At 41.0% G+C, this 26,341-nt stretch overlaps 1 protein-coding gene across 1 annotated transcript in view; it reads right to left on the bottom strand.

The window, feature by feature from the left end:
* The window catches only part of cntnap2a (contactin associated protein 2a), a 241,430-nt gene extending 234,914 nt beyond the window's left edge, over positions 1 to 6,516 (bottom strand). Inside the window, exon 1 of the mRNA XM_040166691.2 lies at positions 5,939 to 6,516. Coding sequence (XP_040022625.2) covers positions 5,939 to 6,035 — 97 coding nt within the window. The 5' untranslated portion in view covers positions 6,036 to 6,516. The remainder of the gene's footprint in view (positions 1 to 5,938) is intronic.
* Between the last annotated feature and the right edge of the window lie 19,825 nt (positions 6,517 to 26,341).

The raw sequence follows: 26,341 nt of genomic DNA, 5'->3' as shown, positions 1-26,341 counted from the left end.
TGGGACTTAACATTAGCCTGGCTGTGCGTTTGTGTGTGCATGCGGAATGTGAGACAGCTGGACAGATGTGCTGCAGTTTTTTTTATCCGTAATCCCAAGGTTCATCACGTGAAGGTCAAAGGGTTAATGTTAGAATATAGGTTAAACTCAAAGAGGAAAGCTAAAGCAACAGTTTCATTATCCAATGACAATACAAGCCTGTAACTTTCTAAAAAGGATTGCAGCTTTAAATTGCGTGAGCACTGGCAAACGCTTCGCTAATGACTTAGAAATTAATGCCAATGATTTTTACATGAGCAATAACTAATTGGTTAATGTAACCGTCTCAAAGTCTCATTAAATCGCTTTGCTCACCATTTAATATTCTCTCTCTGACTAAATAATATAATGTGTCCATGTCATGTGGAAAATTGATACTTTGACATCTAATATTACATTCATGTCAATTACAAAGTCTTTGACATTTGAAGATGGCGGTTTGTACAGAGCAGTGGGCATACTGAATAGCACAGTGGGACCAAGGCTCATTCGGATAGAGTTACTCCTCCGGAATCATCAACAGTGTTAATGACTGTACGGTTTTGATAACCCACCTACTTGGGATGTCATTTTGCCCATCGCTCTGGATCAGGGACCACGTCCCTCATGCTAGATTGACTGAAACATTTGAAAAAAGAGACACTTTTCAGTTGGATTTGAAGCAAACAAGAAGGAAAAACATAAATAAAAATGAGCAAGAATAGACTACTGAGTTTACTGCCGCCCTCTGGCAAAGGAACCCAAACTCAAAGTGGAGTGAAGACAACAAGTTCAAATTAAAAAAGCATTCAGTTAAAGGCAATATGCAGTAAAACAATAGCATGCAACTTTAAAACAGGCGGAACATTTCTAAATGTGCTAAATTACAACAAACAACAAAACAAACCAGAATACATTCATGATATTATTCTGCCAAGTAATATGGTGCCTTCATTTCACATGGTCAGTGCCTTGTAAATGAACATTCATGTGCATTTGTTAAAGAAAATCCAAACAGCAACACCAAAGTGGGCCGAGTAGAAATGCTTGCCTCCTGGGATTCGGTCCCTGGCTGCAGCCTGCTGCAACCAACACAATTTGGTGCGATGCCAGTGTGGGATCATGTCCTCATTGTTGCACTAGCAACTGTAATTTTTTCACGCCGATGCCCTCCCCAGCATTGGATTTAGTTCAAGAGGCTGTACAAAAGGGTTACAACAGCCTGTCAGCGTGCCTAAACGTCCGCTCTGCCACGGACAGAGTTCACTGCCCACTTTTCCTTCGTAGCGCTTTTGACACTAATTTGTCACTAGACACTAATGAGTCGGGTCAGGTTCACTTGTGTCACTTTCACTGCTTTTTGTTCAGTACCAAACCCCCAGAATTCTGGCATTCCCCAAAGATTATTCTACAACAGATGTTTGTACCCGTATCATTTGGCTTCATCTTAGTGGCGTAACTGATACATTTAACAAACAGCATTTTAACCTCTTTCATTTTAAGCTTTCAGCTAAGTCAGCTGTAAAGTGTGGTTCAGAACTACATTCAGAGTTACACATAAATAGACATTGAGTTTGCAGAATCTTGCTGCATTTGCTGCAACGTCTACGGAAATAGTGGATATGGCTCAGAAGTTAGTCAAAGGTTGAAAAGTCACATCCTAAGCTATAAATAGTCTGCTGATGAGGCATGTTGAACAAAAATGACCCAGTGGATTTCTAAATGAACATGATGTTGTAAAACGGGAGTTAGTTCCAGCCTATGGACATAGACAGGCTACGACCATCTTTGACAGGAATCTGACTATAGGAATCTACCGATTAATACGTAGGTGATAATCATTTTCATCTACTGAGCAAGCAGTTATGAAGCCACAGTCACAGTAGGGGGACACAGCCAGTTTCGACCTAATCGAAGGCCATGATGCAACTAGGAAAAACGGTAATGTTGAACGACAAGGTGTCAGAGAAAAGCTTCAACTCAAGACCATATTTCCTCAAGCTGTCTGCCTATTCTAACAAACTCTCCTCTTCCTCCTCATATCCTGCCAGCCTACGCTCCGTCTCAGCGAACCTCGGTTTAACAAGGTGGACAAATCCTGAAGGGTTCTAACGAGAACACATTCCACTAGAGTAATCTTCATATCTGGTGTATTTGCACTTGTTCACACACACACACACACACACTTAGCGCGAATTGTGTGGTGTGGGCCTCTGTGTGTGTCTTACGTTACTAACATTGTTAAGGGAATTATGCCGCATGACCCGTCAGTGCCTATTTGTATCTCTGTGGCCTCGCTCCCATAATGAAACACAGAAAGCTGCGCAGAAGCATTCACTTTCAAGTGAGAAATTTCAATTCTTCAAGGGGACGGATCAGCCCCCAGTTCACGTATAAAGCTGACGGCGAATTGACGAAAAGAAAACAGTCGCGGTGCTTTGATTCTGACAGTTTGAGTACATATTCTGAAATGAGCGAGGGTGAAGGCTCATCGGCAAACTGATGTGTTAAGTTATCCTTGTCTGGACAATTTTCATATTCATTCACTGCCGTGGGAGCCACGGGAGAAAAGGGCTTTTTGGACGGCTGTGGTCAAGCATATTTGTCTCAAAAGTTCTGTCATCAAACAAATGTTTACGCGCGATGAAATAGTCACACTTTGATGGGGCAAGAAAAGTTTAAGAGCTGTACGAGACTGAAAGAGCTGGTAGCAGCGTGGACAAGCAGCATCACACGACTCCCTTGAAGAGCGGCCGGCGGGGACATTTTGGCAAACAGATTAGTTATCAGTAGAACAAGAAGGGGACAGATTGTGAGGAAGACGGACTGGGTGGATGAGAAAATACAAGGAGGCACGTAGTGATTGTGGCCAGATGATAAAACCATTGCTGAGAGAATTAAAGATGTAGAAGGAGGGCAGCAGGCGAGGAGGGGAATAGGATGATTCGTCAGGGAGTGCAAAGGATCGACAGATAAAAAAAAAAAAAAGGAGGGCAATTTAGACAGAGGAAAACAGGTAAAATGAGAACAACAATGGCAATTAACAACTCAACTAATGCTCGCTCGACTCATTAGAGTCAGGGCCAATGTGGACAAGACACACACACACACACACACACACAACCAAAAGACAGGCCGGCGCACCCATATAAATGGAAAGGATCGCTAAACACCAAGTATTGAGCTGATCTGAGACATACCAGTCTGCTTCCTCCAGCTCTAATCCGATTATTACCACCTCCTATTCGGAGCCATCAAAACACACGCAAGATACAGGTATACACAACTGGCACATCAGGATTACTTGTGTGCTGGTCACAGTGACTCATCTGTTGAGAAATGTTGCTTTCACCATTCTTATTAAAGAAAGAATGTGAGTAAACGCCAGATTTCTCTTTTGTTTGCTTTGAATTCGTCACAACGAGTCAAATGTTAAAATTAGCGACTTTGGTACGAAGCCTAAATGGCCACCCCTTCTAATGGGATGAACTATTAATGCTTCAAACTCAAACAACAACATTTGTGTTTTTGTCTATTGGTATATAATTAATTGTATTGAATAACAGGAAACCCTTGTCTTGCTCTGTTCAGCCCTGGGGGCGCGAGCAGGCACATTTTTGGTGTCGAATGGTCTAGCGTGCTTAATGAAATGAGAAAAGGCTAATCTGATTCTATAGGAGACAGCCTCTGGGGGCATCCCATTAAACCACCCACAGTGTCACTAACTCCACGACAGTGTTTACACCACAAACCCCGTCCATTACGCAGGGATCAACAGATTAAAGGTTGGCATTTTAGAAAATTGGATTAGAGTAAACATAATATTCATGAATAATGTACAATTGGGCCACATATATGTGACTATATTTCAAATACTAGTACAAAAGTGATTTATTTGTCACGTTATGCAAGTGACTGATCGTTCAGTTTATGCAGGTTTGTATTTCAGCTTGCATGTGGCGGTTTGTTCAGCATGCAATCAATTGTTAAAGCCAGAATGCATGATCTTAACATACAAATCCGTATACCTCCCTCCCTCTCGCTCTCTGTTACTTTTGGTAAACATCCCCCCTTAGATGAATAAAAGCAGATTTTAAGTGTTGACATGGGACACTTCACACAGTCTGTGGTTCAACAGGCCCATTGACTTTTAGCCTGAGAGTGTGTTGGCCTTGGTAGGATGGAAATGTTATTTTTTAGTCCGTGCCTCAGACCATTGGTCTCAAAGATATTGTCCATGTCCCCAAAGTGTTGCACATAGTCCCATTTAAGCCTCGTGGTGGAACTGCTGGTCCAATACAACATGCTGCTGCTCATAGGACTTTCTCTCTCATCCCCCCCCCCCCATCCCGCCATCTTTCAAATCCTACCCTGATCCTTCTCCACAATTTGATTCCTGATGTGTTGTATTATTGTCTGCAATGCTATATACAGTATACCAAGATGCATTAGATGTGATTCATCAAGTTTTCATATATATATTCCGAATAGATATAGATGCATGTATCTCATTTGTTTGTATAAAGTTATATTTTTGGGATAAGAGACCGATTCTTTTTAAGTATCTACTTGAGAAGAATATTCTTACACAGTTCAGCATTTCTTTGAAGACATTTATTATTCAAAGCAAAGCACAGTCCTTTTATATGGCTAAATAATGCGTAGATAATAGGAAATCATATTTCGTAACTAACGATTTAACAACTCTAAACACGCATACCGCCTTCATCATGTCTTTTGAATAGTTTTGTTCAAGCTTGTTCCCACCTGGGTTTTTTTTCCTTCAGGAACACAGTGAGTCTCTACTTGCTGCTGACCCAGTCAGCACAGAGCGAGCGGACTGAGGATTTCCTCAAACGGATCAATACAGCTTTAGAAACGAGGTGTTGTTTACTGTGACGCTGCGAGGTCGCTCTCCAACATTTGCCGACGCGCACACGGAGACATACAGTATGTGCTGGCACGCGTATGCAGTCCGAGACGATCAATGAGGCGCATCCCCGTTCATCACGTTCATCCGGGACACGAGAAGCCCCGCTGACCACGACCACCGGGGGGAAATCATTCACAGAGTCACACCGACTCCGCCACCGTCAGAATGACGCCGAACCAAGTGTGGATGACTCCGGTGCATTACGGAACCAATCGTGATTGAGTTGTTGTAAGATGGACAAGAGCCCCAAAAAGACACTGCACGATCCAAAACATACCCCGGGTAATACAATAAGTGAAGATATAAGATATAAGTTATAAGAGTGCAGTAACTACGCACATGCATTACATACAAAAGACACTCATTCTTTGCACTTAAAAGTATTTGTCTGACCGTTTGCTGCAAAACTAAATTCGATCTATATCAATAAAGATCTTCCACAATACTTAGTGCGTATTTGTATAATTTGGTGATTCAACAAACCCCTTTATTAGGATTGATTTTTGGCTAATCCAGTGTAATAATTTATTAAAAAGCAATTTGTGAAATGGATTCAAACTCTTCACTCAAATGCAATGACCCCCGAGGAGTGAGACGGAACCACGGATAGCTCATCTCAATTGAATTGTAGACGTGATAACCTGAGCCCGTGAGGATCCAAAAAAACCCGCGACGTTCCTAAAGCCCCGGGTCCTACAAACCAATGCAGGACAGATCCCCCGGAGTTAACACGTGTAGATCTAAAGTCAGCAGGTAAGCCCGCTCCTGCTCCTTCTCCCCGGCGCAGCCTGGCGCTTCAGCACCCGAGTGACCCGCCTGGAACCGCCGTGTGCAAAAATGCCGCCCCGCCGGAGAGCGCCCAGGTCTCCCCTCCGGAGACCGGCTCGGGCTGCCTCCGACATCCAGACTCACCCGTTCAGCGCCAGGAGACGCATCCCCCCTCCACCCCTCCGAAAAAACAACAACAAATAAAGAATAACAACTTACGAGATGTTGGCAAAGCTCCGTGCACACTGTTGACGTGGCAGAAAATCCACAAAGCCACCGACAGTACCAACGCCAGTCCCTGGGCAGGACGGTGCATCTTCACGACCTGCGCGCGAGGAGAAACTCTCAGGAAAAGAGGAACCAGCGGGGAGGAGGAGGCACCGCCGGTCGGTCACACTCGCTTCGCAGTTGAGGCAGTTGACTGGCGAAGAGGAGCCTGGATTCTCTCTCTCTCTCTTCCCACCCCCCCCCCTCTCTCTCTCTCTCTCTCTCTCTCTCTCTCCCTCTCTCTCTATTTCTCTCTCATAAAGAGATGATGTAAGGATCGCGCCGACTAACAGGCTCGCCTGTGCTCCGACGCGCCGCACTTCTCTTCTGCTGCTACCGTGCCTTCATATTTAACAAATCCCGAATGAAAAAACAAACAAACAAAACAACAGCCTCCACCAACACGGGGCGAGGCCGACAAAGTACTCGACGGTGGCGCCCACAGAGGCTGCCGGAGCCGGATCAGTCCACTGAGCTGATGTGGTGCGCTGTCCGTGGTGCTGAACTGAACTTATCTCCCGTCTTCCTCTCCAATGTCTTTCCGTTTCTTATAGCCAGACAGTGCCCCCCTCCTTCCCTAGATGGTGGTAGCCTTGTGCATTCGCCTCCTCTCCTAACAATAAAAGCTCTGACTAAAATACACACAGGACAGGTCTCTCTGTTTTGTTCTCTTTGAAAAATTGTTTCAATGTCAAAATGCTTTTGGGAGGCGAGCGGGAGGATAAAGCATGTAAGGAGAATGTATTAGCGAACAGTAGATGTTTGTGGCAAGTCATTTCCACACACATGTCAATTAATGTACAAGTATTACATGTTTATTGAACATTTACAGTAAAGTGTTGGTGCTTATGCACTTGTATTTTACTTGAGTATCGATTAACGTCTAGTTGTTATTTAGCGTCACAGGAATCTTATGTTTGCAAGAGAAGACATCCGAGTATTGACCCAACTTTTTCTCCTTCCTGTTCTGCTATAAGATATTAGTGTTTGTTATTGAGAATTGTCCTAAAGAAAAACATGTATTTTTGCCAGACTTCTTAGGTTTAGATCCTGTCTACTTCACTCGTTTTAAATGAAGTACCAGCTCTAGAAGACTTTTGTCCAAAATGTTTGAAATCAATATGACTGCGCAAGTCTCGTGTTAACAACAAGAGCTCCCCTGTTCTTACAGGTATTCAAATGTACACGTGTATGCCTCTGTTTAATGATTCCCCTGATCTGTAGAGACAGTTCCTGTGAGAGATAATGAACTGCACACATCTCCTATGCATTGTTATACTGGTGATTGTTGCTGTGATGTATTCATACAGAAAATATTCTTCAGAAGCTACATGTTTAAGTAATGACTAATTACCTTCCAGATCTGTGTGTCCGCATTTGTCACTACCATGTCTCAGACGTGTCACTTCCATCAGTCAGGCTGATAATATGTGATTAACACTATTGCAGGAAGCATTTCTCAAAATGAAGGAAATGGTGACACTAAAATGGAGTTCATAACGGATCCATCAGTGGTAATTTGTGAGCATTTCTTTAAAGGAAGGATTGCTCATGAGAGCAGCACGCTGTTATCATGGACGCTGTCGCCTCATCCTGTGGTGACCACAGTGTCTGTGGTAAATGGTTGTTGAGATTTTTTTTGTCAGGACAAAAAGTAGTGAAGCATTCAACGGACATCGGCATCCATAATGCCACAATGTCAAGTGTGACTTTTCTGTAGCCGGGGACATGTCAAAGAATACGCATACTGTATATTTTTGAAATCATTGATTACCCCATTCACCCCACCAGGCTGCTCGCTGTATGACAGTGGTCTCTCTCCCCGAGGACTGCAAATGGGTTTGTCAATATGTCATGCGTGGCCATTTACAGCCATCACTCACATGATAAAAAAAAAAAAACAGTGATGACTGACAGACAGTTTGATCAAAAAAGATTGATGACCGGCGTTGGTGAATCTCAAGAGGAAGAGTGTTTTTTTTTTAATAAAACGCTTGGGAGAAATGAGAATTGAGAATTAAGAGAGAATTATCTCTCACGAACAATATGAGGAGAGGTCTGTTTGGGTTAACCTTAAGAATACGTTTCTCTAGAGAGACATCTAGAAGCTGTATTAGATAAGAATCTGTGGTCTGTTTTATGGGGAGGAAATTACTGGGGTGATAATGGGCATTATTACGGACTCAGCCAAATAAGCTGGACTCTCACGACAGTTAAACCACTGGACGGTATTCAATACACTGTACACTAGAGAGGAAATTATTGGAAACAGAATGCAAATGATTGAAGTTGAATTCATTGTTGATGTACCCAATACAATTGGAGGTTTGGAGAATGATATGACCAAACTTCAGGAACTAAGAAGTGGTAAATAGAGGGATTCACTGCTGTGAGGGAAAGTAAGGAAAACAAGCATCCTGTGTTCAAAATCTCACCAGCAATTCCTCTTATTGAGGTTAATGTCAATCAGAGTCACAGAATAGGATAAAGCTGCTTGTTCTACTTAGTCAACAAGTAAAGAAGGAAAAAATGCATCCAAATAAAAATTATATGAAGGCAAAGGACGTTTGTCATGGATTACTGGAGCGTCTAGGTTCTTTCTTAAGTGCATGTGATAAGAATGGGTTTATTCCAAGTGACCATCTAGTGTTCCTTTAACAGGGCAACAAATCCTGCTGTGAGGATCCTGCCAAAGGGAAAGGCCCACAGACCATTGATGCAAGCGTTGGAATACCAGAGAAAAGCACTCACTTTAGGTCATAGAAGGCTCACACATGAAAAATGTAATAACTCAGGCAATATCTCAAACACTCCAGAGAAAGCGGATATGGAGTTATTTTTAAAATAGTGTTTCAGAGTTTCGACACATTTCCCGAACAACATCTCAAATAATTCCCAGCACTTGGTGCATTGAATGTTACCTGCTAATCTTCACAAAGTATGCTTTGTCAGACATGGGGATATAATTGAATTGCCGCATTTAAAATCAATGTTACGGCAAATGGCGACCATATCTTAATGTCTACGCAGTACCTCCCACATTTATAGCAAATTATAGATACAAAATATACAGTACATATAATTTTTCTCTCATCACGAACGATGGGTTTATCGCTCTCACGCTCACCCTTATGCAAGCACTGCACGCACCCCGATTCAGGTCATCTAAATTGGTAGGTGGCAATAAAAACGGTTTTCCGTCCTGCCGCAGTGAAATTGTAATTGTAAATTGAAATTACCTCAGCTGCTTTTTAAAACTTGGCCAAACGTGTGCTTACCTTGCTGGACAAACCCAGCCAGTCAGCAGGATGTGAAGCTGCTCTGTTTGTGAATTCACTGTAGTCGACGATGCTTTTTGTCCGCTGGAGCTCTCCCGTCTTTGCAGCAGCAGTGGTTTGTGGAGATTGCTACCTTGTTGCTTTACCTGCGCATAGTTAGCGGTTAATGTATGTGCTCAATAAACCAGCACTTTTCAGAGAGAGAGAGAGAGCTCAAGGGTTTGGAGCCATGCACAACTGAAAACAAAAATACCACATTTTCCAAATTAACACTGTTGTCAAATGCTTTTACACAGCGGGCTTAAACACCATGAGGTCACAAAGTGATTCACCACTCATTGTCATTGATTCCATTCATATTACAGATCTGTTGACTTCAGCGTCAGCTGTTTGTACAAAAACATTTGTACACAAGACATTCATAAATCAAGGGTCAAACACAAGTAGTTTATAGCCACATAATCATTCAATAAAGTAATAGAAAATGAATACATGCCATTTTCTCAAACACAAAGGAATTTCACAATCATGTAAATTGCGTTATTTTCAGTTAAACAGGCCATGGCTTTGTTACAGTAATAAATCACACATTCATGCAAATGCAACGTGCTAAATATTCCCTCCAGGATCAACACCTCAAAGTATATAAAAGAGGCGCCAGAACAGACAAGGCAAAAGGCTGATGTGAGACACTGAAATAGAGGCATAGAAATGAGAGACGGCAGTAGACGGAAATGGAAAACAGAAGATCGACGAGATAGGAGATTTTGGGATGGAAGGCGAGGAAGAAAGACGAGAGGTTGGGGGAGTGGAGGGAAGGGTTAGAGAAGAGGACAAAGAGAGGAGAGCAGAATTAACGCCGGTGGAATGCAGAACAATATATATATATATATATATATATATAATAACGTTAGATCTCAGTCTGACAGCGGGCAGCTCCCCTGCTCATCCTTCTTTTGTCTGCAAGCCACGGCCTTACTAAAATAGGGTAAAAAATGTAAAGTACAGTATGAGGAGAGTTTAGCATATTAAAATAACTTACTTGTAGACTGTAGATGCCGCCTTGACCCGTAGCTCTAGTCCAAATCCATATCCCTTAGTACATCAGGTCCGTGGCATTACGAGTTATGTCTGTTAGCTTGAATGGGAGAAGCATAAGCTCAACTATTAACATTGATGCAGGCCGGTTTTAAATCAGAGTGATTAGTGACGATTAGCTACACCTGTGTTTGACAACTGTTAGCATTAGCTGTGAGAATCATTAACGTTAGGCTACTAATGTCGAGCTAACGTAAACTCAACCCCACGAGAGCATGTGGTCTCTTCTTAGACAGTGCAGAGTTGGTAATACATCCTGAGAAAATGGTAAAGTTAGAGTTAGAAATGGCCTCCCACTGTATCTTTAACCGTGTTATCTTGTTTGTGTTAACTTAGTCGACATATGACAGTAACTTAATTGTTTTTTAGTTTGCTAAAGTGTTGCCCCTTCCAAACAAACAACAATAAAAAACATCAGACTTGCCTCTGTGATTTTCTTGAAATGCGTTAACTACAAAATTACTGGTCACTCTCACACACTCTTCGGCTCTGCAGTTGATGGATATTTCCTATTTCCATATATGTGTGTGTGTGTTAAAAAATGATCACTCTCCAACTGAATCATTGTTGCAAGCCCTGTAATAAATGTGATGTTCATACGAATTACCTCACAGCTTGTCACAACTGTCACAATCCACTATGAACCCACTGTAGATTGCGATGTGTTTTACCAACACAGTGTCCCTATACACACAGCGCGAGCTGTGCATAATTCTTTCCTCCTCTCTGACCACTGTGAGATTCTTCTGCCCTCCGTGCGCCTAAACAGAATGATCGATTGAGAATAGACAGCCATCAATCTTACACTTTACGTGTGTGTAGCTTATAAAATGTGAAACATGCCATTCTTCTCTGTCTTTACTGATCACACTTGCCGCTTGTTGTGTTGTGCATGTGCCTGCCTTTCATTTGCATTGTACGTGTACCGGGAGAAGAGGTGCTGTATAATGCTGCCACATTTCACTCCAAAAAGACGCTCAGGGGAATTGACTTATGTTAATTACCGACCTTTGGTGTCAATTGTTCCACTGAATATTTGCATATTTCTCAAAATAGCCCTAGAAGTAGAAAAATCTACATCTGTACTTCTGTGAATGTCTTCTTGGTTCCCCCCCTCAAACACACAAAAGCGGTGCGATACAAATCACTCTGCATTTTGTACAAATCACTGTGGCTTTACATTGTGTTGATTAGCATGAGCAAATTATCTTAGTCTTCCATGTGTTGATGGGTTTGTTTTTGTTTGTCTGTGTGCAGGAAATTCAGATCACGAACCAGCGTGCTCATTGTCTAAAAGTAGAAATGCGATTGTTCTTGGAATTTGGAGCTCATAGTTAACACGTACTATGTATTTTTACATACATTTCCCAATGGCATGCTCATTAAGCACTGTCAATCTTCAATTTTATCATGGTAGAATATGATGTGATTGTCTTTAATACAACAGTATGTATTTTAACGCTCCGCATAGAAATACTGTATATCTATCAGCAGTGGTAGGCTAAATAAATCACAGCAGTATTATTCCCATTTTAGCCTTGGCGTTGTTTTGAAGGGATTTCTTAAAAATCTCCAGCTAGCAGTCCACCCCCACCTCCCCATAATTATAAGAGATCGTCTCCAGCCGAGCATGGTCTGTAATCTGATGTCAGGCCCTTCTTATCCCTAAAAGAAAATCCACTTACAGAAAATGTTTAGCGCTCTAGTAATATGGTAATACAAGTAAATGTGGATCTACAAGTGAAGTGAATAAAAATACCAGTCAAAGGAGACTGAAAGATGCTGATGTTACATTTCACGACATGAATCCAAACCCTCTTCCAATGGCCGCTCAGGTCAGGCAAGTTTCCTTTCAGTTGGAGGACAAGGGACGGACACAATCTGCACATACAAGGCAGGGTGGTCTTTTAATAATGTCACAGCATAATTGCCTTCGAGAAACATTTCATGGCCTTAATTAACTAAATGGGCCCAAAGGAATCAGCGAGGGGCAGCGGAAGAGAAGAGGAAGTGAACAGGGAGAGGCAGACACAAACGATTGAGATCAGATACCTTATCTTTTCAGTTCACGAGACAGCTATTCATCCCTGGTCCTCCTCTCGCCCTCACTCTCAAGAGCTTTCCTTCTCTCTTCTTAAATGAATCGACAGATTCTCAAGCCGTCTCCAGCACACCCTTGATGGCAATAATAATTTAACACTAAATGCTCAGTGCTGCAAAGAGGATAACATTTACATTAAATCTAAATGAAATTATTCGGCATTAGTGATTACATTTTAGGCAAAAATTATGGAAACCACCAATTTTTATCATGTCTCTCTTTGTTTTTTTTATAATCACAAACTCATACCAGAAGAATTAATTCAAATGTGCACCACAAAAAAATTCACAAATCCTAGAAACTGGTTGCTGTCCCCATAACCAAGCTTAAATAGCCATGCACAGATGTTTTAGTAGTAACTAAGACAAAATGGCTGAGAACATCATGGGGCTTTCCCCTAGAAAATAATTACTGATGGAAAACGGTTGAACATAAATGGAAGTTTGGGGAGAGTTGGCAGTCCTTTATGTTCTAAGGAAGATGGGTTTTTAAGCTTCTTAATGGCTGACTGATTCTCCTTTTGGGTGTTAATACTGTTAGAGTGGGATTATGTGCATTTCTGAGTGCAAGGAAGGTACAATAAAGAAAGAAAAACAGGATAAACAGCTCTGGGCTGGCCGACTGAATGACATTTTGGTCTGAGCAAGTTAATGTTTTATCTCATTACAGCAATGATCATGTTTCTTGGTGTGTCGGCTGCATCCTTTCATATATATAGGTTATAGTATGTTCTCTACAGCACACAGAATGAAGATGTTGTTCAGTAGATAGTAGCTGTTGTACATTTTTGGAATAGTGCTGACACTTAGATGGATTTTTGGAAAACTCATCAGCATCGCTGGAAGGTAGACGTAGAACATTATCTACGCGTTAGACTCTAGATCGGGTTGTGTGGCTTCTTCAGTCAAGTCTGGACTCAGCGATTCGTTACTCTTGATCATCTCAGGGCAAAGGACTAATCATGTTTACTCATGGATTATCCTTTATGGACACATGCGGTTTCTTCAGGATATCTGTATCTTAATTTGCAATTGACTTTATTTTATATTTCCTTTGTGATTGACTAAAAGCACATGTTAAAATCCATTCCAAACAATTGTAAACAGAATTTTTATTTTAGATACCACAGCTGCCTGCAATTTACTTTGAACTTTGAAATAAAAAAGTGTACTTACTGTGTTTATCTCTGACAAGGACTGTATTTAGAGTGACAGTGTAACAGCTGTTTGAAATTGTATCATATTTCAATGTAATATATACAGCTTTACAATATACCTTTTCATTTCATTCTCGACTTTGAAATTTACAGTGGTCAAAACTCCAAACCGAAACGTCTTATACGTTATCGCTGTCATTTTACCGTATTTTCAACAGATACGCGGGTTTTAACGCAAATTACCGTCAACAAGTTTATAATATTTCTATTTTTTAATAGTCATTTGCCGTAAATAAAACTTTGTTGAAAAAACAGTTTTTACATTACGTTACGTTACATTACAGGTCATTTAGCAGACGCTTTTATCCAAAGCGACTTACATTACACTTTAAACCCATGGCTTTTTCACATTTTTGCCTGGGGAGCAATTAGGGGTTAGGTGTCTTTCTCAGGGACACTTCGACATGAAACATAGCGCAGCCTGGACTTGAACCACCAGTCTTGTGCTTCACAGCACACCTTCTCTAACCCCTGCACCACGACGACCCAGTTTTGAACTTTGCAATTTACAACTCCCCAAAAACATACCGTCTTATACGTGTATGTTGTCGTTTTACGGTGAAGTTCTGAACGCAGCTGCCGGCATTTTACTGTACATTGTTTTTAAAGCAAATTACCGTAAACAAATACCGGTTCTGAACTGTGAAATTTACAGTTTAAAAACAACATCCCGCAATGTCTAATACGTTGACGTAGTCATTTTTACGGTTGAGTTTTGGCAACCACAGCTTCCAGTATTTCACCATATTAACAACTGATTTTTTTTACAGTGCAGTACATTTGTAGAATGGATAAATGTCACCAACTCGCTTTGCGTTTAATTGTTTCTTGTAAACAAATGATTATGCTTGGACTGGTCTGTTTCAAGTATTTTGGTGTCTAAAAGCATTTTTAGCCTTTTGAAATTGAATAACACCCGTGACAGTCATTTTCTGGTCAAAACTGACAGTTTGCACATGTAAAAATCTCCCAGCTAATGTCATGATGAACACAAGTGGCAGGGTTTAACCACAGCAGCTGCTGTTATGTTTTATCATAATATTAGACAAGAGTTAGTTGCATGGTCCAGGCATGTGCACAGTGTGGACTGTGTAGCAAGCAAAATAAACACAACACGGCCAAAAAGGGACGAGATGCTCACCCTTTTAGGCAGGAACAAGGCCAGTGAGATGTGTGGGACCAAATCAAGCTTAATTTTATCCTTTACTGGTGTGGCAATTGTACTAAAGCCTGAAAGGAGACCAACTAGTGAATGTCAGGCAGTAAAAGAAAAACAACAAAAGATTAAAAAAAGCATCAATAAATGAGGTCATGAGCTTGAAGTTTTCCCACTCCATAGCTGGATTTTTTTTGGTTTTAATTTCCTCCCTCTCCTGATTCTTTACTTCATGTCAATCATATTTACGCCTTTGATGTGGTGAACTGGCAATTAGAGACTACATTATGCAGACATAAAACAAAAGCTGTAGTTGTATTTGAGCTCGGAAGGTGCTCATGGAGGCAGACTAAACTTCTGAAAACAAACGGATAGAAGAAGGAGGTTGTTGATTGACATGTACACTGGTTCTGTAAGAAAAACAATGAATACAAAGGTTTTGTTTTTGAAGTTGGTCTGGTGGTGTGTCAAAACATCTCATTCTCGAATTTTCCATTACATTGTTTTTTATTTCCAATGACCTCAAAGGTTGATATTTTGGTTTCCAACCATTGACCCTAAGGTGAAGTACAGTTTTTTTAAAAAGCTTTTTAGATCCAATTCCTTTTTAGGAAAAATCTTTGGACAATATCTGATCTTGCTTTATGACGAAGAAGGGCCTTGGAGAATTGAAAACACTAATTGCATTTTTAGCGTGTGATAACAAAGGACACCTGCTCGAGCCAGACACCTGTAAAGAACATTAAAGTCTGCAAAGGAGCCGGAATAATAAAAAGCTGTTGAGATCATTAAATTTCTTCATACCATTGCTACCTTACTTTTGGTTTTCTCTCTGTGATGTCCATATTTCTCCCTCACATCCTTCTCCTTTGAAACAAAACTTTGCATCACCTTCTTCTTCTCACTTCAGCCTTCTCTTGCAACAAGATGATTATAAAGTATGTTTCATCTCAGCTGCCTACTTTTAAATGCTAATGACTAGTCACATTAGCCATATCCTTTATCATCTCAAGTGCCACAGCGACCCCGAACCCGACCAGTCCCATCATCTTGATAATTAATGAGTGTTCCGCTAACGATCTTGTGCACATGCTCTGCTGACTGATGGAATGTTTTGGGAATGTGTTGCCAGGTCACTGTGGTTATTGACGCGCCTCGTTAATGACGGAATGTTCTGCCCCTAACGAGGGGGTGGGGGGGGGGGGGCGCCGGCGGTCCGTGTCCGAGCAGGTGTGGCACTAAGAGATGGCTAATCAAAATGGAATTAGCAGGCTGATGGCCATTAGATATGAACCAGGATGTCCCAGATGCAAATGAAGAGGAAAGTAATTCATGACGTCAAGTCAACCATGTGATGGGTGGATCTAACTTTCTAGAGACGTTTTGTTCTTCCCAGATGATCTATTCTAGACATTTAGGTGGTCCCTACCTTTTCTGTAGCACCACAACAAGTTTGTGTTTTTGAGTCACTACGAAATCTGGTGATTTATAGGTCCCTGTCAGGATGAACAATAAAATCCTCGGTGATACCTGCAATATCAATCAGCCTCAGCGCTTCTAGCGCCGATTAGCAAATGTTAGTATGGTGATGCTAACCTAAAATGGTGAACATAATAAACGATAAACCAGCAATGCTGTGCCTGAAGTAGAACTTTTTGTTTGAATGTCTGCACGGTTTTCACACCACTAACATGAGATGGAGAGGCCATGGTGTTATTCCAAACTATGTTGCCCAAAATAAAGCAGGCAGGAACAATCCTGATCCTTCCCATTCAACCGATACTTTTGTTTTTAATTTCTTGAAATACCCGCCATATTTTTCTATTGCTGCATTATTTGTCACTCTCAGTCCTTACTCTCAACTAATGTGTGTGTGTGTGTGTGTGTGTGTGTGTGTGTGTGTGTGTGTGTGTGTGTGAGTGTAGTTTCTCAGTGAATCTTTGTGTGCGCATGCGTGTGTGTGTATGCACTTATTTATCCCAGGATTTTACTTTTGGTTGGAGGCTGAAGGTCGTGATGCCTCCTAATCCGCAGTGACTTATGGACAGCTGCCCTTTTGCCCTTCGGCTGCACTCCTTGAGCCTAAAATCTCACACCCCGATCAGACATCTTGCTGTACTCCACCTTCCTGTCCTTTGAGCACACAAACATATACCTTTTCTCTCCTATTAGTCCAACTTTTTAATATTGCATTGACCCTACTAGACAATTTCAACAACACAAATGAATAATTAAATAATTTATAATACTTTTTTAGGTTTAACAATAGTTTTGAGGTTGATCAATGCAGGTTTGAACACAAATGGAGTATGCATGTATTGATCTGTCTTACCTTGACTGAGAAAGCGCACAAAATGAAGAAAAGATAATAAAAGCCAATACTGCTTGTAGTTTCTATATTCACGGCAAGATAATGACACAAGGTAAGTATCGAGAACAGATAAAAATGAATAGAAAAATGATCAAAAAGATTTTCCCTCTTCAAAACATTATTCTCAGCCCCTTCAAGTTAAACTTTTGAGAGTGTAACTTTCACAATTACATGTAATGATAGGCCCATTGCGCAAAGCAGAAAAAGTGAACGGACCACAGAATCTTACTGCATATTACTGTAATATTTTCATTAGAGCTTTAACAAAGCAATCTCACTTTTTAAAATATGCATCGGATTGGTAGATAGGAGTTCGTAACATCTACCTTCAACATTCATGTATCCACATTCCCGACTCAAAAATATTACTTCACCTAACACCCTCATTATTTCAACCGTGAACTCAATCTCACCTCACCTCGTACCTTTAAATTTCATTATCACCCCTCTCACCAATAGACCCTTTCACTCACACTATTTTATTAATAAAACTATGATGGTGTAATATATTTTTTCCAATGATGGTAATGTCTTGTCCCAGGTAATTCCAATCGGGAACACTGACGACTCATTTTAGCGCAGAGTGTGGGGCTAATGGGAAAGTGGGCTCGAGAAAAATAGAGACCTTTCATTTACTTTAGAGGTGAGAGGACGACCACTTTCACCATATGTATGTATATGTATGCATATATATATATAGAGAGAGATACATAAAGATGATTGGCAGTAACACTAAAATAATCGAGAGGCTGGGAGACCAGGATAATTACATAGTCATGTTCTACTTTTTTTATTAATAAGGTTCCAAGGGCCTTTTGCCACAAAGGCATGAAACTGGATGGATTTGATTATTTACTGCAGAAGAGTCTGCATTAATCCAATACATATTCTATCGTTGGGAAATTTGCTATTTTTAGTTTAGCCATATAAATAATCGCCTCATATGTCCCATCCAAAAGTGCACTTAAAGTGGAATTGAATAATCAATTAGTGAAACTATATTGTCATCATTGTTTTTTACGTCCATGTTAATACCTATTTTGTAAATGTGATGTTGTTTGATAAGGACAATATGGAACTAGCATTTTGTTTTAAATGTGTAAGATCAATTTATGTTCAAGGTGTCACATTTTCAGGCAGTTGCCTCCTCATTTCTCCTCATTCACCCGGTTGGTCTCAGTGTAGGCTGTAACTCACTGTTGCTTAATGCAGTATGAGGCTGTGCTGATACCACACTGCTTTTAATCTCCAGATGTGCCTGCAGATGTCACATAATGGGAACGCAATGGTGGGTGGTAATATTTTTTTATGGTAACTGCACTGAGCTGATGAACCGATGATCCATCATTATCCCCCATGAGAATAAATACCAATATCTGTACTGAGGTAGGAATTAGTAATTGGTACAACCAGCTATGTCAAATTGATTTGCTTTTCATGATGTTTCAGGACGGTTTAACAGAGCTGAATTTCTATGCTATCTAAGTTTTAGAGAAAATAGTACAGAGCTGGTGCCTGATGAATGAGTGGCAGCAATGGCACGAAATGCCACCCAACAAAGGTATTATCTTGGGTGAGATAGTTCGGTGTCTGTCTAAGCCCGCTTGTCCCAAAATGGCTCCTTTAGCAAATACAATTCCAGCCGTTACAGGTGACTGAAAACTCTATCAGAAAGAACCATGCATGTCAAGAATACAAGAAACACACACAAACACAGACACACATGCACAAAAACACATGAAAACAGCATTACCCACAGGTGTGCTTGCTCATACACCACATGCACAAATAAATGATAAAAAACGCAGTATTTGCTTCCTCTGAAACCACTTGATCCACTACCAAACTTTAAAGCAGCCTATTGAATTCAAGAGAAAAGGCTAAGGATGCATCATTTACAGATAATGGAGAGAAATCCCAGGGAAGAGAAATATTCTTCATTAGAGCTCACCTGCTTATTCCCACTGTATCTGAGCTGCCTTCTGGATTGTGAGACATGGGAATAAGTGAAATGTGAAAAGAGCAAAAAAAAGTGAAGAAATGTAAGAATGAATGGATAAAAATGCATGCGAGAATATGTGGAAGGAAAGAGTATGTATTGCTGGCAGATGTGTGTTGGGGAGAAATATGTGTTAGCTCAAAAAAACGTCCGTCGCTAACCAGAAAAGTAGTGATTTTGGTTGCTTGCAGAGCATTTGTGACACTGGGTGGTAAAGGTTTGAAGAGACATAAAGAAACATTTACTGTCCCTTCACTTTTTAATGTTAGCCAAACTTAGAAGACTAACTAGCTATTGATTTAGATCCAAATAGTTGAACAAATCATCAAATCAATCTAAGCAATGGTTTTCTTGTACAGTTGGTCCAATCCACAGAGCGGCACGTCACCTTGCCTTTACTGATTTGTTGGGCCACTTGTGTGGAAACAATCTTGAAACACAACACAGAGACAATATCACATGTTGATATTCAATCTTGCGTGAAATTGCCATTTACAATCCTGGCAAACTTGGAGCAAACAAAAAATGTAATCAGATTTTTTATTACTCCCCAAAATACAAACAAGTGTCTGTCTATTGTTCAACCTTGTTGGAGGAATTTTGGGGGCAGTAAATGTAAACCATTCCAGTGTCTCTTGGGCTATGACATGTCATGTATGTTTCTTCACTTTGCTGGTATGACAGGGGATGTCGTGTTAAGAGAAGACCGGTATCTGCTGAAAATTCTGTTAGCAGATAGAACCACCATTAGAAGAAGCATGGTTGAAAATTGATGACCACGAACGTCCCTCTGTTCCGCACATTGACATCTCTTCCCGCATCTGCTGCTGAATGTGAAAAAAACTGGACCAAAACAGCCCACGGCAAAACTCATTGCAGCATGGTAACTCAGTTTGTGGGCTTGCCAACGCTGGCTGCCAGTGGCCACGTCTAATGAGCTAATGAGCTAATGGTCCTGGTATCGCAGACAACACTGCTGCCGCCCAACGCCGCTGGCTGGCTGAGTGACAACCTTGAGCCGTTAGCTGCAGGAAGAAACAACCAACTCCAACAGAAACGAGGGAGCACTTGACCAGTGACCATCAGTAAACACACGAGTCCAGAGGTCGGATCCATCGCACAACCCGAATTAAAACGACTCGATGACATGATTTTGTAAACATGGATGAAGACGCTGTTCTCGTTAATTTAATAGTTTTGGTTTTGTTTACTCTGGTGTTTCTTTGAGATGAAATGGAAAGATTTTAGCTTAATTAGATGTTTGCAAGGCAGCACAAACATCGGATGTTTGGGCAGATGGAGGCAGTGAAATTCTCATCAGCCACAAAGTCACATAGGACAAGTAAGAATGAGAACAACACAGAGAGGGACTCTTTTTCCTCTCTCCTTGGTTTGCTCTTGAAGCCGCTTCTTGTGGCGTTGCTCCAAATGAACTCCTCCTAGAGCTTTTTACAGAGATAATGGAGTATATCTGGTGCATTTGTATAGCTTACACAGTCATTGAAGTTAGCATGACCATGGTAACACTCTCTACACAATGAGGAAACGAGGAGCCAGTGCATGTCTTGAGGATCGCTGTGTGTTTGTGCGCGCGTGTGTGTGTGTGTTTGGACTTGTTATTATTAATTGTGTTTGACAGGCTGTAAGTTCCTCATTCTCTCTCCAAGTGGAGACATCTGTTTTCCATTTAAACCGCGCAGCCATAGGGAACCCATCTCAAGACACAGGCATTTGTAAACTCACAGACACAAAATGCACAAAAAGGACAAAAGTTTTAATCAATACACAGATGTCACACTTTAATTGTGAAGAACGGTTCCAAATATCAAAATGTTCTGTTTCATATGCAATTAAATAACAACGTTTAAGGGACATCAACGTAATTAGCCTCGTTGGAATCTGAATTTTCCCTTTACACTCAAATATAACACCTATGGGCTTTTTTAACCATAACATATTTAAGTACAAACTCTTGCTGCGGAAGCCAGTAGATCGGATCCCAAATCATATTAAACCAACATTGATTCAATGCAGTAAGTTCAGCAAGCCGGAACAAAAAGCTTGCTCCATTATCACTGACTCACAGACAAACTTTGCTCCAAAGTGGCTGAGAGATTGCAAAAAATAACTAAATTGTCAAACCACAAATAAGTATTCCATCAAGAAAAAAACATCTATGTTCTCACATAGTTCACATTCACATTTAGTTGGGTTTTCCCAAATGTATATAGTTTGAATAGAATCCTGCCTTAAAAGCCAGAAATCTAATCCTTCCTCTCCCAATTTGCTGATGCTTTGTTGTGCCCTTTTACAAAATATTCAGAAAGTTATCGGCCGAACGAGGCCAGATTTGAAAAAAGAACAATATATTCATGGCTAGAACATTCTATCTTGTTAAGAACGGTTAACGGAGACCACAGAAAAACATATTTTATCGAGCACACATCCCATCTGGCTTTGCCAAATCTTCACAAATGATTGAGTAAATATAAATTGCATGCTGGAACATATCTATTTGTGTGCATATCAGTTGGTAATGTATTTAACGAAGATGTTTGTTAATATTCAGTGAAAGGGTGTTTTGTTTTCGTTGCTATATTTTTACTGTAATGAGGTCCAATAAAAGACAATATTCTGTGTTCTTCTGTGCAATTACAGGTTGTTTCTGGATCTAAACATGCAATGATAGCCAGCAAAACAACTCTGTGTGCTCTAGTGTGTGCGTGTACCCGTGTCTGAGTTTGGGACTGAGCACTTTTGGCTGTTGAGTCAAGTATCTGAGTCAGCACTTCAGTATATTTTTTGGGCCTCTACTCAGCATTTTTCTCTCTTCTTCACGCTGCACCTGTTTTATCTTCCTCACACTCCTCCGCTATCCTGTGCACCGCAGCCTGAACTCTTGCCTCTAGTATGCAAATTCAATCTCTTGTTCCAAGTTTGCGGCTCACCTTGTTTTCTTTAATAACGCTCCCCCTTTTCCCCCCCCCTCTTCTCTGGGTGAGACACCAAAGGAACATTGTCGATTGAGGTCTTCAATGCTCTCAGGGAGAAAGAAAAATGGAAACATTTTTGATTTAATGATCATTCCGTCTTCCTGTATATGAGCTTCCTGTTGAACTTTAAGATTCAGACTGATCACACACACACACAAAAAACTAGACATCACAGAATCAAAACCTAAAAGGCCTTTGGGCTCACATCTTTTAAAACAAGTGGTAGGTACGTCATGCAAATCACTCAGTCTTCAGCATTGTCATTGTAAGTATACAGCTAGCTAGATAGCCAATTGCTAATGTGTATATATGTAATTGCTTCAGTTTGAACAGCGATGCAAATATGCATTTCAAACTGTCCGTAGAATTTAGAATTGCAAAGTTATGCAACATAGACATCACTATGCACAAACAAACAACATACTTATTAAACACTCTGGTGATCCTTGACCTCTGCAAGGGTGACAGTCATGCCTAATGGACCGCTACTCTTTCTCATTATAGATTAGCTGAAATCAGGTTAATACAAATTAGTTATGCTATGATCTGCATTTCTCGGTCTTTATTTCTCTTGAACAGTCGAGTGATTCGGCACTTTTCAAATATTGCCGCCGCAATTATCTCCTTTCCATTCGTAGAGGATGGCCCAGTGGTTCCTGTGCTAAAGGAGCTAAGTACGGAAGCATTAAAGCTCCTTTCTTTAGCATTAGAGAATTCCAACAGCTCTTGTCACGATGGGTAAGGGCAGGCAAACAAGTCCAACAGGGAGTACAGGCAATAATCACAAATCCAGAAAAACAGGCAACAGTCCAGTCTAATTGGCTCGGAAAAACAACGTCTTGAAGAACAACTACAATCAGACAGGGGAAGCAGGCAAGTTTATATGTGTGGGATTTATTACAAATCTTAACGCTCCAAAAGATTGACACCTCAAATTTAAAAAGACCGTATGTCTTTGAAGTTGGTTTATCTTCTCAGCAGCGTTTGCAGCTCTGGTAGCTACTGTGATTAAAATGAATCCATATATTTATATTGTCAGAGTTATCTCTCTCTCTCTCCGTTTCTCTGTCTGGGATGCAACATTAGAGGAGAAGAAAAGTGTCAATCCATGAATACGTGTTGAGGGAATTCGGTTACCGAATGATTATCATTTCTATCCCCTCTGCACAAGTACACACACACTTACACGTCTGACCGGCAATGGCACTTGTGCCGACACCCGAGCAGCGTCCCCGCAGATCAATGCCCGTCGACCTGCTCTATGCAACTCAGAAATGTGTCACCGTGCGTCTGCATGTTGTGTGCGCGACGGGATCGAAAGGTACTTGTGCAGGAGGCTTAGAAGAGATAATCCCTTTGTGTCAAAATTCTCTAATCATTTATGCATGTTTGATACTTTGCCTCGGCTGAAACAGAGCACATCAGGGACAGAGAAGCAGAGAGAGGCAGGAAGCCAGCAGACGGATGAATACCAGCGACTAATAAATACGAGGTTAGCAAATGATTATATTCATGTAAATATAAAAAATGTAAATATATTATAGCGTCTCGGGTCTTTCTCACACAGACGTTGATTTTGTAGCATTTGTTTACAGTGACCGGCTACTGTTTATTAAGGAAGAAATCAACATTTAGGAATGCAAAAAAAAGAAAGAATAGGCCAATCCAAAATGAAGGTATAATTGATTTTTTTCCTTTTTAGAATAAACCAGTATGATGATGCAAGCATTTTCTACAGGAACCGGTCTGTGGGGGCTTTAGGGCGTCCACAGCTCAGCAGCATTTGTCCATGTTGTTGTAACAATTTAACATATTAGTACAACAGTAGTAGAACAGTAGTATAACCCAATTCCAGAGATTTGGACAAATTACCGAACATTTGACAGTTCAAAGATATCTTTTCACTCGCTCCATTTTTGAATGAAATTGTCTAGATAAATTAATTTTCCATTTAGCTACTGCGGCAGCTCTTTTACCATAAATCTCCTAGCAACAACAGATTGAATTTAGCCCTTTCTTCACACTAAGAATACCGTCTTGATAATTCCCTCCAGAGTGAACAAGCTCTATGAGCGGATTGCAAAGTGCTCGGCAAAAAGCGCGAAAATGATAATTACGGGTCAAATTATGCCTTTTAATAATTCTCCAAATGAGCTCCACCATGGGTTTCACTTTCAATTGGCACCCTAATGAAAGCTACTTGAATGTCGCCCCCCCCAAGACCCCCGCCCCTATCGGTAGTCTGAATAAGCTCCATTACTGCCACTACTGAAACCACAGTTCTGCTCTGATTATGTGATTGTGCTCATCCGCAGCCTTCTCACCGATAATTGACTGCAGGGCGCTGAAATGCTCAGAGAACAGATGAATGACTACATGATTGATATTAAAAAAAGAATTCATAATTAAATAAATACTCATTTTCCCATGATGCGATTTTAGATCAAATTGTATTCAGCACACGAGTAGGTATTACACACTAAATTAGAGCAACATCGATGGTATGAACAAAAGCAATATCATGCTGGAAAAGAATGCGAACTTCAAAAATGCATTTTCATTTATTGCAATAACAGTACGGAACTCTATTTGCTCGGGCCTTTAGCCTACCTGTGTTCCAGTGAAGCAACAGCTCGTTCATTCCCCCCCGTTTTGGTTGAAATGAATAAAGCCTTATCCTTTAGTCAATACCTAATTTTCCTGTTATGCCAGGTAGAACAAACTAGAGAGAATACACTCCCGGCCGTCTGCGCAGTCCAGCTGCTATGGGGAAGCTGCATTCGTCTGTCCTTTCTGTTCTCTCTGCTCTCATACACACTTTATTCCATCCATGAGCACGCTGCATGCAGCTGCGAGCTCACAATGAATCCATGTACCTTACAATTGATTACTACTGGCTTTCTTTCACTTACCACGCTGCGCTTTAGAGACTTTAGACTCGCACGTTGGCCTTAGGATTAACATAAACGCAAGTAAAAAGACACAAACTTATATGCTCAAACACATCATTTCTGAATCAAGGTGCTTCTCCCTCGGGCTCTTAGTATTTCCTTCACCAAAACAAAAAATAAAGTGACCACCTTCGGCCAACCTGCTGCTACTGTGTGCGTGCCTGTGGCCGTGCTCTCCTCTGTGCACGTTGGTACATGTGCGCTCAACATTTGGACGTGTATAGCTGTGGGAGATGTGCGGGGGGGAAGCGTCCACTTGTGAATTATAGAGGGCGAAAGAAAAAATATATATCGGGGTGGAATGGATCAGTGAAGCGAGACATTAGTATTTTTTTTGCCCTACTTTCCCTCTGGCTTGTTAAAAGCAATTGTCTGGACAATCCGTCACCCAGCCCGTAACGCCCAAATGAAAGCTTGAACCTGCAAATGTGCATGATGTGTCCGCTTTTAAAATATGCAAAAGGTCAGGGAATGATGTAAAATATTTTCTGATATACTATTAATGATGGTCTAATAGGAAAACTATTTGCCAGCTGCCCACAGACACGTGTATGCATGCGTTTAAGTGCATCCCACACTGCATGCAGCAGGTGTGTGAGTGTCTTTGGTTGTCATAATGCAAACACTAAAAGACTAAAATAAAACTATGAATTCATGTTTGTGTTTTTTTGCTTTCGGAAAGAATAAAATGAGTCTTTTCCGACAAACTCAAAAGCTTTTCTCCGTCTTTAAAGAACAATCCAGACAGACACGCGGCAGAAAAGCCTCTTACAGAGTCCCTTTAGCCGTCAACTGCACTGACAGGATCAGATTTAACGCCGCACTTGATTTCCTCAGCCCTCCAAAAAAGGGTAAGAAATGACTAGCAGCTCCCCGACACCTTTTGTCTCGCTGCAGATCAAGAGCGAACTAGACAGATACCGAGTCGTTAAAAGACACATAAAGGGCTGAGTGCTGGTAGCGACTTCTGTTCTTTGGGACAATTTGAACAAAGAACATGGAACCCGGGCTTTATGGGGCCGCTGTCGAGCCACTTGAGCCATTTCTCACCAGGCGACGTGATGATAAACAGCCGATGGACATACTTTATTGCCCTGGTGGAAGCCGCTCTGAGGTTTTCATGTTTGTTTTGTCTGGTGGGTAAAAGACTCTAAAAGCTCTCTCAACAACTTGATGAAATAATTACATACAA

This window comes from Gasterosteus aculeatus, chromosome 21 (genome assembly GCF_964276395.1).
Source record: "Gasterosteus aculeatus chromosome 21, fGasAcu3.hap1.1, whole genome shotgun sequence".
NCBI lineage: Eukaryota > Metazoa > Chordata > Actinopteri > Perciformes > Gasterosteidae > Gasterosteus > Gasterosteus aculeatus.
The sequence above is the reverse complement of the archived record's forward strand: the minus strand, read 5'-3'. Positions and strand labels throughout refer to the sequence as shown.